At 51.7% G+C, this 11930-nt stretch overlaps 2 protein-coding genes across 2 annotated transcripts; one reads left to right on the top strand and one right to left on the bottom strand.

Moving 5' to 3' along the window:
• Positions 1-2708: 2708 nt before the first annotated feature.
• On the top strand, positions 2709-4736 carry INSL3 (insulin like 3). The gene is made up of 2 exons (XM_066253287.1): positions 2709-2898; positions 4531-4736. The coding sequence occupies exons 1-2, from the start codon at positions 2709-2711 to the stop codon at positions 4734-4736; spliced, it is 396 nt and encodes a 131-aa protein (XP_066109384.1).
• Positions 4737-8263: 3527 nt separating this feature from the next.
• On the bottom strand, positions 8264-11185 carry B3GNT3 (UDP-GlcNAc:betaGal beta-1,3-N-acetylglucosaminyltransferase 3). Its single transcript, XM_066253288.1, is given in 2 exon segments — positions 8264-8815; positions 10619-11185. Coding segments are annotated over 2 exon segments (1119 nt in total).
• Between the last annotated feature and the right edge of the window lie 745 nt (positions 11186-11930).

Below are 11930 nucleotides of genomic sequence, written 5' to 3' on the forward strand. Positions count from 1 at the left end.
CTCTAGTTGAAAATTAACTTTTTTGGGGAGCAAGTGTGACTGGGATTGTATGAAGGGCCAGGGGAGGCTGGGGTCCTAGTCTACCCTAACTGTATGCCAAGGCTTATTCCCCCACCTGTATGCCAGGTCCCTTTCTGTCTTTACCAGGGGGTTACACATTGATGACCCTGGAACTTGACAGGAGCTTTTCATCAGTTAAGGGAGGGAAAGGCATTCTTGGTAGAGAGAATGGCATAGCGAGAGTGAGGAGTCTCAGAGTACAGAGTTTATTGGAGTCATGGTTCTGCCACTTATTTGTGTGTGACAGTAGGCAAGTTGATTCCACTCTCTGGGTCCCAGTTCCATAGTGCTATCCCCGTGGCTGTGCAGCCATCTTCTGGAGGCTCATGCAGTTTAAGCCCCATCACACTTCACCTGCCTGCAAGACTTCTGCCATTTAGTTGTCCTGGAAAACATTCATCACTCAAAACCCCAGCTATTACGTCTCTGCAGCATTCCTTGGTGTGCTCTCACCACTCCCAGCAAGCCCTGTACGTCCTTCTGACCATAGGGCTGGGGTGGTGACTGTCCAGCTCTGCCTCCTCTGACATGGAGGCTCCATGGGGGCTGGACTAGGGTGAGCACAGAGGGGATTCTGGGCTGTTCGTTGAATAAATAAAGGAGTTCAATAGAAGGGATGGTTTGTTGCTGTACTTCAGCGATGGGGAACCTTGTGAGGAGAGCAAGCTGGGGAAAAATGTGCTTAGGGCTGGGGGATAGAGACCCCTGATGGGCACAGTGGGGGCCTCAAGACAAGCCACAGGAGGAGAGGCAGCAGGATGGGGCATTGATTGGGACAACGAAGGACAGAAGCCCTCTCCCCAGTCCCAGCTGCTGGCCTTGGCTCTGTCCTGGGGAGCTGATTACAGGCTCTTGGTGGGTGGATGGAACAGGCTGTTCTGCAGGGGTTAGAGAGCAAGGTCCCATTGGGAGGGATAGGCTATGGGGAGGGGTTCAGCATCAGAAGGGCCAAGCTGGTCCCCTGTGTGCTCCTCAGGACTGCTGGAAAGATATGGAGAGTGACAGAGAAAGTGACAAAGATATGCAGGAAGGGAGGAAAAGAGAGCAGGAGAGAGAGACAAAGAGATCTCTCAGCCCAGGAAAAGCTGCCTGCTTTGGTGAAGGGTTACTCTAAGCTTGAGCAAGACCAGTTTTTCAGTTCAGACTCTCTGCCTTAGTTTTCATTCTTGATAAAACATGGTCATAAGGCCTCCTGGACACCTGGCTGGCACCCAGTAGGTGGTGAGCAAATAGTCACCTTTGTTCTGGGTCTCCCAGTCTGCCCAGCTCAAGGGGGCCCTAATGTGAGAGAGGCAGAACTGGCCAGTACCCCCAGCCCCTGGGTCCAGCTTCCTCTAGCCTTGAGCAAGTGTGGGGTTCCCTCTCTGAGCCCCAGTTTCCTCATGGGTACATTAATAACGACAAGATTCTGGAAGTCCCTGGTCTCAGTTGGCTAAATGCCACTCCCCATCACCCTGTGAAATTATTAGTTCTCAGTTTACCTATTTCACTTCTTTTAAAAGGTTAATAATAGGCCCTGGCCGGTTGGCTCAGCGGTAGAGCGTCGGCCTGGCGTGCGGGGCACCCGGGTTCGATTCCCGGCCAGGGCACATAGGAGAAGCGCCCATTTGCTTCTCCACCTCCACCCCCTCCTTCCTCTCTGTCTCTCTCTTCCCCTCCCGCAGCCAGGGCTCCATTGGAGCAAAGATGGCCCGGGCGCTGGGGATGGCTCCTTGGCCTCTGCCCCAGGCGCTAGAGTGGCTCTGGTCGCGGCAGAGCGACGCCCCGGAGGGGCAGAGCATCGCCCCCTGGTGGGCAGAGCGTCGCCCCTGGTGGGCGTGCCGGGTGGATCCCGGTCGGGCGCATGCAGGAGTCTGTCTGACTGTCTCTCTCCGTTTCCAGCTTCAGAAAAATACAAAAATAAAAATAAAAAAAATAATAAAAGGTTAATAATAAAGACTCCTTAGCCAGTGGTCTACCTGAGGGAAGTGCATCCAAAGCCCTGGCCCATTGAGAGAGATCCTTACTGCGTCCATCTTAGCCTATCAATAACCAAAGTTGTGGCTGCGCCAGCCCCTATGTTTCTTATTGTGATTACAAGACACAATAAGTACCAGGGAACGTTGAAAAAAAAATAAAAGTTTATTTCTTTTAGCATCTGTAACATTTACACAGCGTACTTGAGGCCACACAGTGAGGTGGGGGGTAGAGAGAACGTGCTCAAGTCTGGGGTTCTGCTTTTATTGGCATTGAGGATTGGAGGCCTTGGGTTTTGCAGACTCATCCTTTATTGGTAGATTTAAAACATGAGAGTGGTAATTTAAAGAGTGAAAGAGAAAAAGCAAGTGGCCCAAATGATCAGTTACAAAATCAACCAAGATCTCTAAAACATAGAAGCCTCATGGGGGAAGGTCGCCTGGCACTCATCCCGTTGCTGGGCAAACATATGTTTTTGGAAATTGCTATCAGTGAGGTGGTTGCCTCCATCAAAGCTTAATTAAGTCATTATGAGAACAGCATCAGGCTTACACTGAACTGGCCCTGACCCTGCCCTCGACCCTCTCCTTGGGCCCTCTCACGTGCTTCCTCCTTCTCCCAAGGTCCCCAGCTGCGGCGGGCTGAGAGCCTATAAGGGGGATGCCCTTTGGGTTCCAGCACCTTCTGCCACCATGGACCCCCGCCATTTCCCCTGGGCACTGGTGCTGCTGGGCCCTGCTCTGGGACTAGCGCTGGGCCGCGCCCCCACCCTGGAGGTGCCAGAGAAGCTGTGTGGCCACCACTTTGTTCGAGCACTGGTGCGAGTGTGTGGGGGCCCACGCTGGTCCCCCGAGGCCAGGAGGCCAGTGGCTGGCAGCGACCGTGAGTGGGGCAGGCTGGAACTGTGTTCCTGGGTCTCTAAGTGGGACGGGTGCACAGGGAGCAGGTGGGCGTCCAGGCCGTGGGCGTTTTGCCGGGGATCCACCTGCCAGCTGCGTGCTGTGTGCGAGTACAGAGGATGCCTTCCCCGCCCTGCAGGGAAGACCTAGCGCAAGGAGGCAGAGTCTTGCCGTCTTTACCGTTTCAGTACATTGGTCTTCATGCAGTTTTGCATTAATTTGGATTTTTTAAAGTACTGCATTAAAATAGAATGATTTTGATTGTTGAGTTTTGGTGCTCCCTTAAATTGTGCTCCGGGAGGCCAGTGCTCACTCTCCTCCTCCCTGGTGCCGAGGGGACAAAACAGGTTTGTGAGCACATATGTCACACGTGTGTCCTGCATTCGTGCATCTGTGTGACCTTGGTGCAGATAGGTGTGCAGGGGCAAACATGGCAGGTGTGGGGGGGACTGGGAGAGGGTTTGAGGGCATGTACCTATGTTTGCTCATCCAGGGATGTGTGTATGTGTCCATGTGAACCCACTGTGTACATATTCATGCACATGAAAGTGGCATATGTCACTTCTGCTGTCTTCTGCTCTGTGAAGTGTCCATGCGTCCATGTGAGAGGTGGCACGTGGGAATGTGCACTGCTAAGGACTTGAGTGTGGGTGTGGATTAAGAGTGCACACACCTGCTTGGTCTAGTAGCTCAGCTGGTTAGAGCATTGTCCTGACATGGCCAGGTGGCAGGTTAGATCTCCGACAGAGCACATACAAAAATCAACCAATGAATGAGTGGAACAACAAATTTATTTGTGTGTCTCTCTCTAAAAAATTAATTAAAGACCCTGGCCGGTTAGCTCAGTGGCAGAGCATCGGCCTGGCATGCGGGAGTCCCGGGTTCGATTCCCGGCCAGGGCACACAGGAGAAGCGCCCATCTGCTTCTCTACCCCTCCCCCTCTCCTTCCTCTCTCTCTCTCTTCCCCTCCTGCAGCCAAGGCTCCATTGGAGCAAAGTTTGCCCGGGCGCTGAGGATGGCTCTGTGGCCTCTGCCTCAGGCGCTAGAATGGCTCTGATTGCGGCAGAGTGACACCCCGGATGGGCAGAGCATCGCCCCCTGGTGGGCATGCTGGGTGGATCCCGATCAGGCGCATGCGGGAGTCTGTCTGACTGCCTCCCCGTTTCCAGCTTCAGAAAAATACAAAAAAAAAATTTATTAAAAAAAAAAAAGTGCACACACCTGGGCTGACCTGTGGTGGCTCAGTGGATAAATTGTCAACCTGGAATGCTGAGGTCGCCAGTTCAAAACCCCACTCTTGCCTGGTCAAGGCACATATAGGAGTTTATGCTTTCTGCTCCTTCCCCCTTCTCTCTCTCTCTCTTCTCCAAAATGAATAAATAAAATCTAAAAAAAAAAAAAAGCAAAAAATAAATAAATAAAAAATTTAAAGTGTACACACCTGGATGGGTGATTAAATGTGCCCAGTATACAGTAGGCACTCAATAAGTACTCACTCTATGTGTGAATGAAGAGTGTTTGGTGGGGCATTCAGTGGGATGTGAGCATGTAGGGGTGGGCTCACAGAATGGGGGTATTCTGGGGTCCCCCATCTATGCTGAACTCTATCTCCAGGTGAGCTGCTGCAATGGCTGGAAGGACGACATCTCCTCCATGGCCTGGTGGCCAACGGGGACCCCATGCTGGTACTTGACCCACAGCTCCTGCCCCAGGCCTCTCATCATCACCATCACCGCCGGGCAACTGCCACCAACCCTGCCCGCCACTGCTGCCTCAGTGGCTGCACATGGCAAGACCTGCTGACCTTTTGTCCCCACTGAGCCCTCCTGGGGTATGGCCTGGAGGAGCCAAAGACAGAAGGTCTGGTCTGGTGTACTCCTGATGCCACACAGCAGCATAAAACCCATATCTAGGAGGACACTGTTGGTTACCTCCTGGGACAGGAACTCACCACCTATCCCAGGTCATTTGTCTTTTGTGGAGCCAACTTGGGGAAAAAAAAACCCTCACTCTTGCTTGGAGGACCCTTGGTTTTGTGGCAACACCAGATACTAAGGGCCAAATGTCTCACCTCCAGGGAGCCCCAGGCACCATCGTCACCTTCTCTGCATTTGTGACACCTTGTCTTGTCTCCCCAATAGTAAATAAATAAAACTCCTGCAGAATTCAAAGCAGCTTTTTGCATTTTCTCAAGAAAAAGGGATACGCTTGGTAAACCCTTGTGTTGGCTTGGCCCCTGTCACCCACGGACCCACCACTTCTAGGGAGCTTGATAACAATTTGAGTTATCACAATACAAAGTGGAGAAACTGAGGCCTAGGGAGATGGCTGCTTGCCAAGGTCAGACAGGGCAAATGCAGGATTCAGATCCAAGTTAAGACCCCTTGAAGGGCCTTAATGTTGTTTAATGCCACTTAATGGTGCACATACACACACATAAATATCTGAACAAGTCACAGTGGATGCTTATTGATCCAACTTTGACTATACTTTTCACTTGCATCCTCCCTTCATCTTGAGATGGGACTTGTGCCTGACCAGGCGGTGGCACAGTGGATAGAGCATTGGACTGGGATGCGGAAGACCCAGGTTTGAGACCCCGAGGTCGCCAGCTTGAGCGCAGGCTCATCTGGTGTGAGCAAAAGCTCACCAGCTTCAACTCAAAGTCGCTGACTTGAGCAGGGGGTCACTCAGTCTGCTGAAGGCCCGCAGTCAAGGCACATATGAGAAAGCAATCAATGAACAACTAAGGTGTTGCAACAAAAAACTAATAATTAATGCTTCTCATCTCTCTCTGTTCCTATCTGTCTGTCCCTCTCTCTGACTCTCTCATTCTCTGTAAAAAAAAACAAACCCAAAACAAACAAAAAACAACAACAACAACGAGACAGGACTTGTATGATATAACCTCCTTGCTATAATGTGGGTCCATATCTGCTGACCCTTCCCATGGGGCTGGGAAAGAGTATAGGGCAAGGTGTGCAGCATACCCATAGGTAATAATAAATGCTTAAAGAAGGAAGAGGAGCCTGACCAGGTGGTGGCGCAGTGGATAGAGCGTCGGACTGGGATGCAGAGGACCTGGGTTCGAGACCCCGAGGTCGCCAGCTTGAGCACAGACTCATCTGGTTTGAGGAAAAGCCCACCAGCTTGAACCCAAGGTCACTGGCTCCAGCAAGAGGATACTCGGTCTGCTGAAGGCCCGCGGTCAAGTAACGTATGAGAGAGCAATCAATGAACAACTAAGGTGTTGCAATGAGCAATGAAAAACTAATGATTGATGCTTCTCATCTCTCTCCGTTCCTGTCTGTCTGTCCCTGTCTATCCCTCTCTCTGACTCTCTGTCTCTGTAAAAAATAAATAAATAAATAAATAAAGAATAAATAAAATCTAAAAAAAAAAAAAAAGAAGAAGAAGGAAGGAAGAGGAGGCAGGACAGAAGACACCAGAGCCACAGTCCTAGGGCGAAGAAGTGAGCCAGGGAGGAGAGGAGGTTGGGTGGGATTGGGAGACTTGCCAGAAGCAAGAGGCTGAGGTGGACACAGTGTCCCATGCATACAGGAGCAGACTCATCTTGTGCCCCTCTCTCCTGCGCCTGCCATCAAGCTGGCAGTGAGAACCAGTCTTGGGGATTTACGCTGAGGGCAATTGGGAGCCATGGCGTGTGAACAGGGATGCGGTAAAGTCAGATTGTCATGATCAAGACACCTGCAGGCTTACTTTGTTTTCTGGTGTATATTTTCTACTGGAAATGGGACTTTTACAAATCAATGTAGATTGGTTTGAGTTAAAACTTATATATAGCCTAACCTGTGGTGGCGCAGTGGATAAGGCGTTGACCTGGAAATGCTGAGGTCGCCAGTTCGAAACCCTGGGCTTGCCTGGTCAAGGCACATATGGGAGTTGATGCTTCCAGCTCCTCCCCCTTCTCTCTCTCTGTCTCTCTCTCCTCTCTCTCCCTCTCTGTCTCTCTCTCTCCCTCTCTCTCGCCTCTCTAAAAATGAATAAATAAATAAAAATAAATAAAATACTTAAAAAAAACTTATATATAAAAAAAAGAGAAAGAAATCCAGTTCTTCACAAAACATTTTATTCCATGAGGACCCACTTCCCAGCCTGCACTCTGCTACCTGGGTGCCCCTGCCACTACCCCAATGCCTATGAGGCCCAAATCCCAGACACCCATTCAAGGACAGCAGGGCTGGGGTTCATCAGTTTGCTAGGATCTCCCTAATCAGACACACAAGGTGGGGCCAATCCTGGATCCCCACAGCTCAGGGCCACCCAGGAACCTGAACCTCCTCCTTCTCTGGGTACTGGGGTGTGTGTGTGTGTGTGTGTGTGTATGTGTGTGTGTGTGTGTGTGTGTGTGTGTTGGCCTTGGGCCCAGGGAAGACTTGCTAGTTCCAATATGGTTCCCTGAGTTCTTGAGGATCCCTAGGTGTGGGGGCTAGGTCCTGCCTGGGACTCCAGACACTGAGTCTGCATGGTCTAACAGCTGCCTCCTTCCTCAGCCCAATGTTCCCACCATTAGAGCACTTAATACTATAGGCAGGAAGGGGGCTTCTCTGGCCTTCCTACCATCTGAGGGGTCCAAGACCATCTGAGGGAGTCCTGGCGTGGTAGCTCAGTTCTTTACAGCATCGTTCCAATATGGCAAAATTGTGGGTTTGATCCCTGGTCAGGGCACATACAAGAATCAACTAAGGAGTACATGAACAAGTGGAACAACAAATCAGTGCTTTATTTCTCTCTCTCTCTCCCTCCTATCTCTCTTTGAAATCAATAAATACAAATTTTTAAAAAAGAAAAAAAAAAGACCCAGAAGGGGTCAGTAACTAAACCCCTTTCCCTGGCTGAAAAATGTTTCTTGCTTTAGCTGCATGTGAACTTAGGAATTCCCAATTGGTCTTGAACCATGGCCAGAACTCACCTACGATTAAATCACTGCAGGTCCACCGCTAATGAGAAGCTGGCCATTGGTTAGGGTTCAGCCCATGATCAAGGCTGGAGTTGGGATGTGGGACATTGACTCAAATGGGCTGAAAGCAGCAGCAGCAGCTGGAAGCCTGGTAGAAGTGCTTTTGTCAGTAGCTGCTGCGGAAAGAGATAGGCCCTCCAGTGAGAGTCTAGGGAGGATGATGGACATGGTCTAAGCAGCACTGGGGGAAGTTTTGAATGATATGTTGGAATTTGCCACAAAACTATTCACTCCTCAAACCCTCCCTGGCAATCCCCTGTGTTCTAAGAGGACAAAGGTCTCAGCTTCCAGGGAGGAAGATGTTACTTACCCCTTACTATGGGGGGTGGAGATAGGAGCTTAGAGGCTAGGGGCTCTGACACCAACTCAGTAGGTCTGCATCTGCTTGCCACAGATGAGGTTGGGCCGGCTTAGTGCATCCCACATGAGCAACATCTCATATGGTAAGAAGCGGTGCACCAGCAGCAGCTCCCGGTAGAAGCAGGGGTCAAAAGAGGACAAACGAGTCTAGGGAGCCCAAATGCCAGCGGTGCGGATACCAGTGTGCAAGCTGGGCTTCGGGCCCTCCTGCTTCAGGCGCATGCCCAGGAAGACCTCATCGATGGGGAAGAGGTCTCGGGTGTGAGCAGCCCAGAGCAGGGCAGCAGCCGGGAAGCGAGACAGCAGGAAGCCACCACCTCCACAGTAGGGAGGGCAGTGCTCATCCTGTGTCACTATCTTTGGCACATAGTACTTGCTCCAGGAGACCCGGATGGGGCCCACATTGTGGATCAGGTGCCCCACAAAGAGGTGGTGGTCAGGGTTGTGGCCCTGCAGGTAGGAGACCATGTTGTCTGTGTGTGCAAAGACATCATCATCCCCGTTGAGAATGAAGCTGGCATTGGTGCACCAAGTTTCCTGCCACTGTAGGAAGAGCATCTGCAGGTGGGTGGACAGAGCATGTGGGGCTTAAGGGGTGGGACGATCAGCCTCAGGTCCTTGTTGGTCATCCTAGCCCATTGAGCCCAGGTGTGGATATGTCCCCCAGTCAACTGAGCCTGGGATCAAGGACCTCAGCAACCAACCGTTCCTCTCTGTGTCTCAGAGTCCAACTTCCCATTCATGCATTATTTCTGGGCCTGTTTGCAGGATTATTGGAGATTTAGAGATGATGTTTTGTAAAGTGCCAAGAATGTTGTCTCATTTACACTTATTGCTGTTCCTTCCCACTCTGTCCAGCCGAACACTGCTGTTATATAATTACTTGTGTGGTTGTCATGGCACATCTACCTCCTCCACCAGACTCTGGGCTCCCCCTAGGTGGGGCCTGTGTCTCCTACCTGTGTCATGTTCCCAGCATCCATCGTGGGCTTAATGCCTCATAGGGACTAGACTCATTTTTTTTTCCTTCATTTTTCCGAAGCTGGAAATGGGGAGGCAGTCAGACAGACTCCCGCATGTGCTGGACCGGGATCCACCCAGCATGCCCACCAGGGGGCGATGTTCTGCCCATCTGGGGCGACGCTCTGTTGCATCCAGAGCCATTCTAGCGCCTGAGGCAGAGGCCACAGAGCCATCCTCAGCGCCCGGGCCATTTTTGCTCCAATGGAGCCTCGGCTGCGAGAGGGGAAGAGAGAGACAGAGAGGAAGGAGAGGGGGAGGGGTGGAGAAGCAGATGGGCGCCTCTCCTGTGTGCCCTGGCTGGGAATCGAACCCAGGACTCCCACACGCCAGGCCGACACTCTACCGCTGAACCAACCGGCCAGGGCTGGAACTAGACTAATTTTTGTCATTGGTATTTACCATGTGCTTTGGTGTTTTGCGCTAAGAATGTGGCATGTTAAAGGGTCCTGGCTCTCTGCTTGCTTTGGCTTCAGTTTCTCCATAATAACCTTTGCTACCTGCCAGGTACTGTTCTCAGAGCCTGCCCTGCTTTTTGAATCTCTAATGCAAACAGAGGAGGCAGGCATGGTCTTTAATCCCATTCACAGATGAGGAAATGGAGGCTGTCCAGAGTCCGTGCCTTGAGCAAGGTCAGATAACACAAAAGTAGCCCCTTGAGGTCTTGAACCCAGACCTGTCAGTACCTACTAGGAGCAGGCACCCCACTGGGTCTCTACGCAGCTTGCTTTACCCACCCCTCAACCTGGATGGGTCTTAGGAGCCTCCAATTTCTCCTCTGCTTGTGGATTTTCTCTGCCTCTCACAGGTTCTTGTCCATCAAAAACATCTTTATCGAGTACTCACCTCATAGACTGGGCCTCATGAGAAGACAGAACCAGACCAAATAAACAGAATGTGTTCTGTTCAGGGCCCCCTCCCCCACCCTATTGCCAATGTTATGTGAGCACCTGGAATTGGTCTAGGTGCCTTCTAAATATCTTCTCATGTAATCCTTACAACAGTCCTCAGAGATGGGTGAATTCAATTAACATCCAGCTCTCTGATGAGGAAGCTGAGGCACAGAGAGGTGAACCATCATCAAGGGCAACACAGAGATCGAATTTCAACCTAGGTCATCAGGCCCCTATAGTCAGGCTTGTGACCTCTGTCCAGCCTATGTTTTCTCCCTTCTTCCCCTAGAGAAAAAGGACTTCAGACCCCATAAAGACAGTAGAAGGAGGTGGGGGGGGGGGGTGAGGGGGGGTGTCTGCTGGTCCCCTTGGGACCCTCAGAGGAGATAGTGGAGATCTAGGCAGGAAGGACAGGTGGCCTTGATTGGGTAATTCCCCGCCAACCCACCTGCTTGAGCGTGAGATTGAAGAAGGAGTCATGGAAGTCCCACTGTAGGATGTCACCATGAACCCTCGCCTCCATCGCCAGCAGCTGGTTGACCTTTTGGGCCTCCTGCGGTTCTGGGGCTGTCCCCACCAGGAAAAGACGGCGCAGGGGGACGCCCCGCATCTTCCGTTCGCGGCCCCAAGTGCGCCGCAAATTCTCCCAGCGCTCGTAATTGCGGGGTGACTACTTGATGACCAGGAGCAGAAAGACCGGCTGTGTGCACTTGCTCAGTGGCACGTCCTGCAGCAGCGGGAAGTCGCGGCAGTGTTTGTGCATCAGGAAGTTGCGCACATGCGGTGGCTGCCGTGTGAAGTCTGGCAGCTTGGTCACTGAAGTGCTTGCCAGACATGGGGTGGGGGAGGGGAGGGTGGGTGGAGGGGGCCAGGTCAGAGACGTGGGGGTGCCCAGCAGCTCTTTCAGGCCCCTGCAGGGGGGTGGTGACATGTACACACTAAGGAAGAGGAGAGTGAAGGTACGGAGGACCATAGCCAAGCCCACCGTTGTCCACAAGGACCAGGGACACCTCATCCTGGTCTCCTGGGTTTGGGATTGGTCCAAGGGGTTGGCTCCTGGGGAGAATAACACTCACTGAAGAGCCCGGATGGACCAAGCATTTTTCCTTAGCTACCTGTGGGCCCCAACAACTTGTTGCAACACACAGATGCTCAGGTTGGTAACATACTGAAATTCACCCCCAGCTAGTCCCCTACATCCCACCTCCTCCAGCACCCCACCCCAGGCTGACTCTGACAGATATATATATTTTTTAAATATTTTATTTATTGATTTTTTAGAGAGAGAGGAGAGAGAGAGACAGAGAGAGAGAGAAGGGGGAGGAGCAGGAAGCATCAACTCCCATATGTGCCTTTACCAGGCAAGCCCAAGGTTTCGAACCGGAGACCTCAGTGTTCCAGGTCGACACTTTATCCCACTGCGCCACCACAGGTCAGGCCTGACTCTGACAGATATTTACAAAGGAAACTGAGGCATGCAAATGCCAACCGGAGCCCCCAACCCCATATCCAACCTGGTCCTCCTTATGTCCCTGCCCAGGAGCCTTCCAGAAAGAGGCAGAGAACCCCCTTTTTATCAGCCAAAAGTTGCTGGGGTCCTGCCTGCTTTCCTTCTCACCTGCCCCTTAGGAAGCTCTGAGATATAGGATTCTAATAAAACCATCACCCGTTCTTATTTTTTCTGATCCTTTGACTTGAGCATGGCCCCTGGCTCCTTCCAGACTCCTCAGGCCCAGCATGTATCAAACAGGGCTATCTTC

Source organism: Saccopteryx bilineata, chromosome 1, assembly GCF_036850765.1.
Source record: "Saccopteryx bilineata isolate mSacBil1 chromosome 1, mSacBil1_pri_phased_curated, whole genome shotgun sequence".
Classification (NCBI taxonomy): Eukaryota; Metazoa; Chordata; class Mammalia; order Chiroptera; family Emballonuridae; genus Saccopteryx; species Saccopteryx bilineata.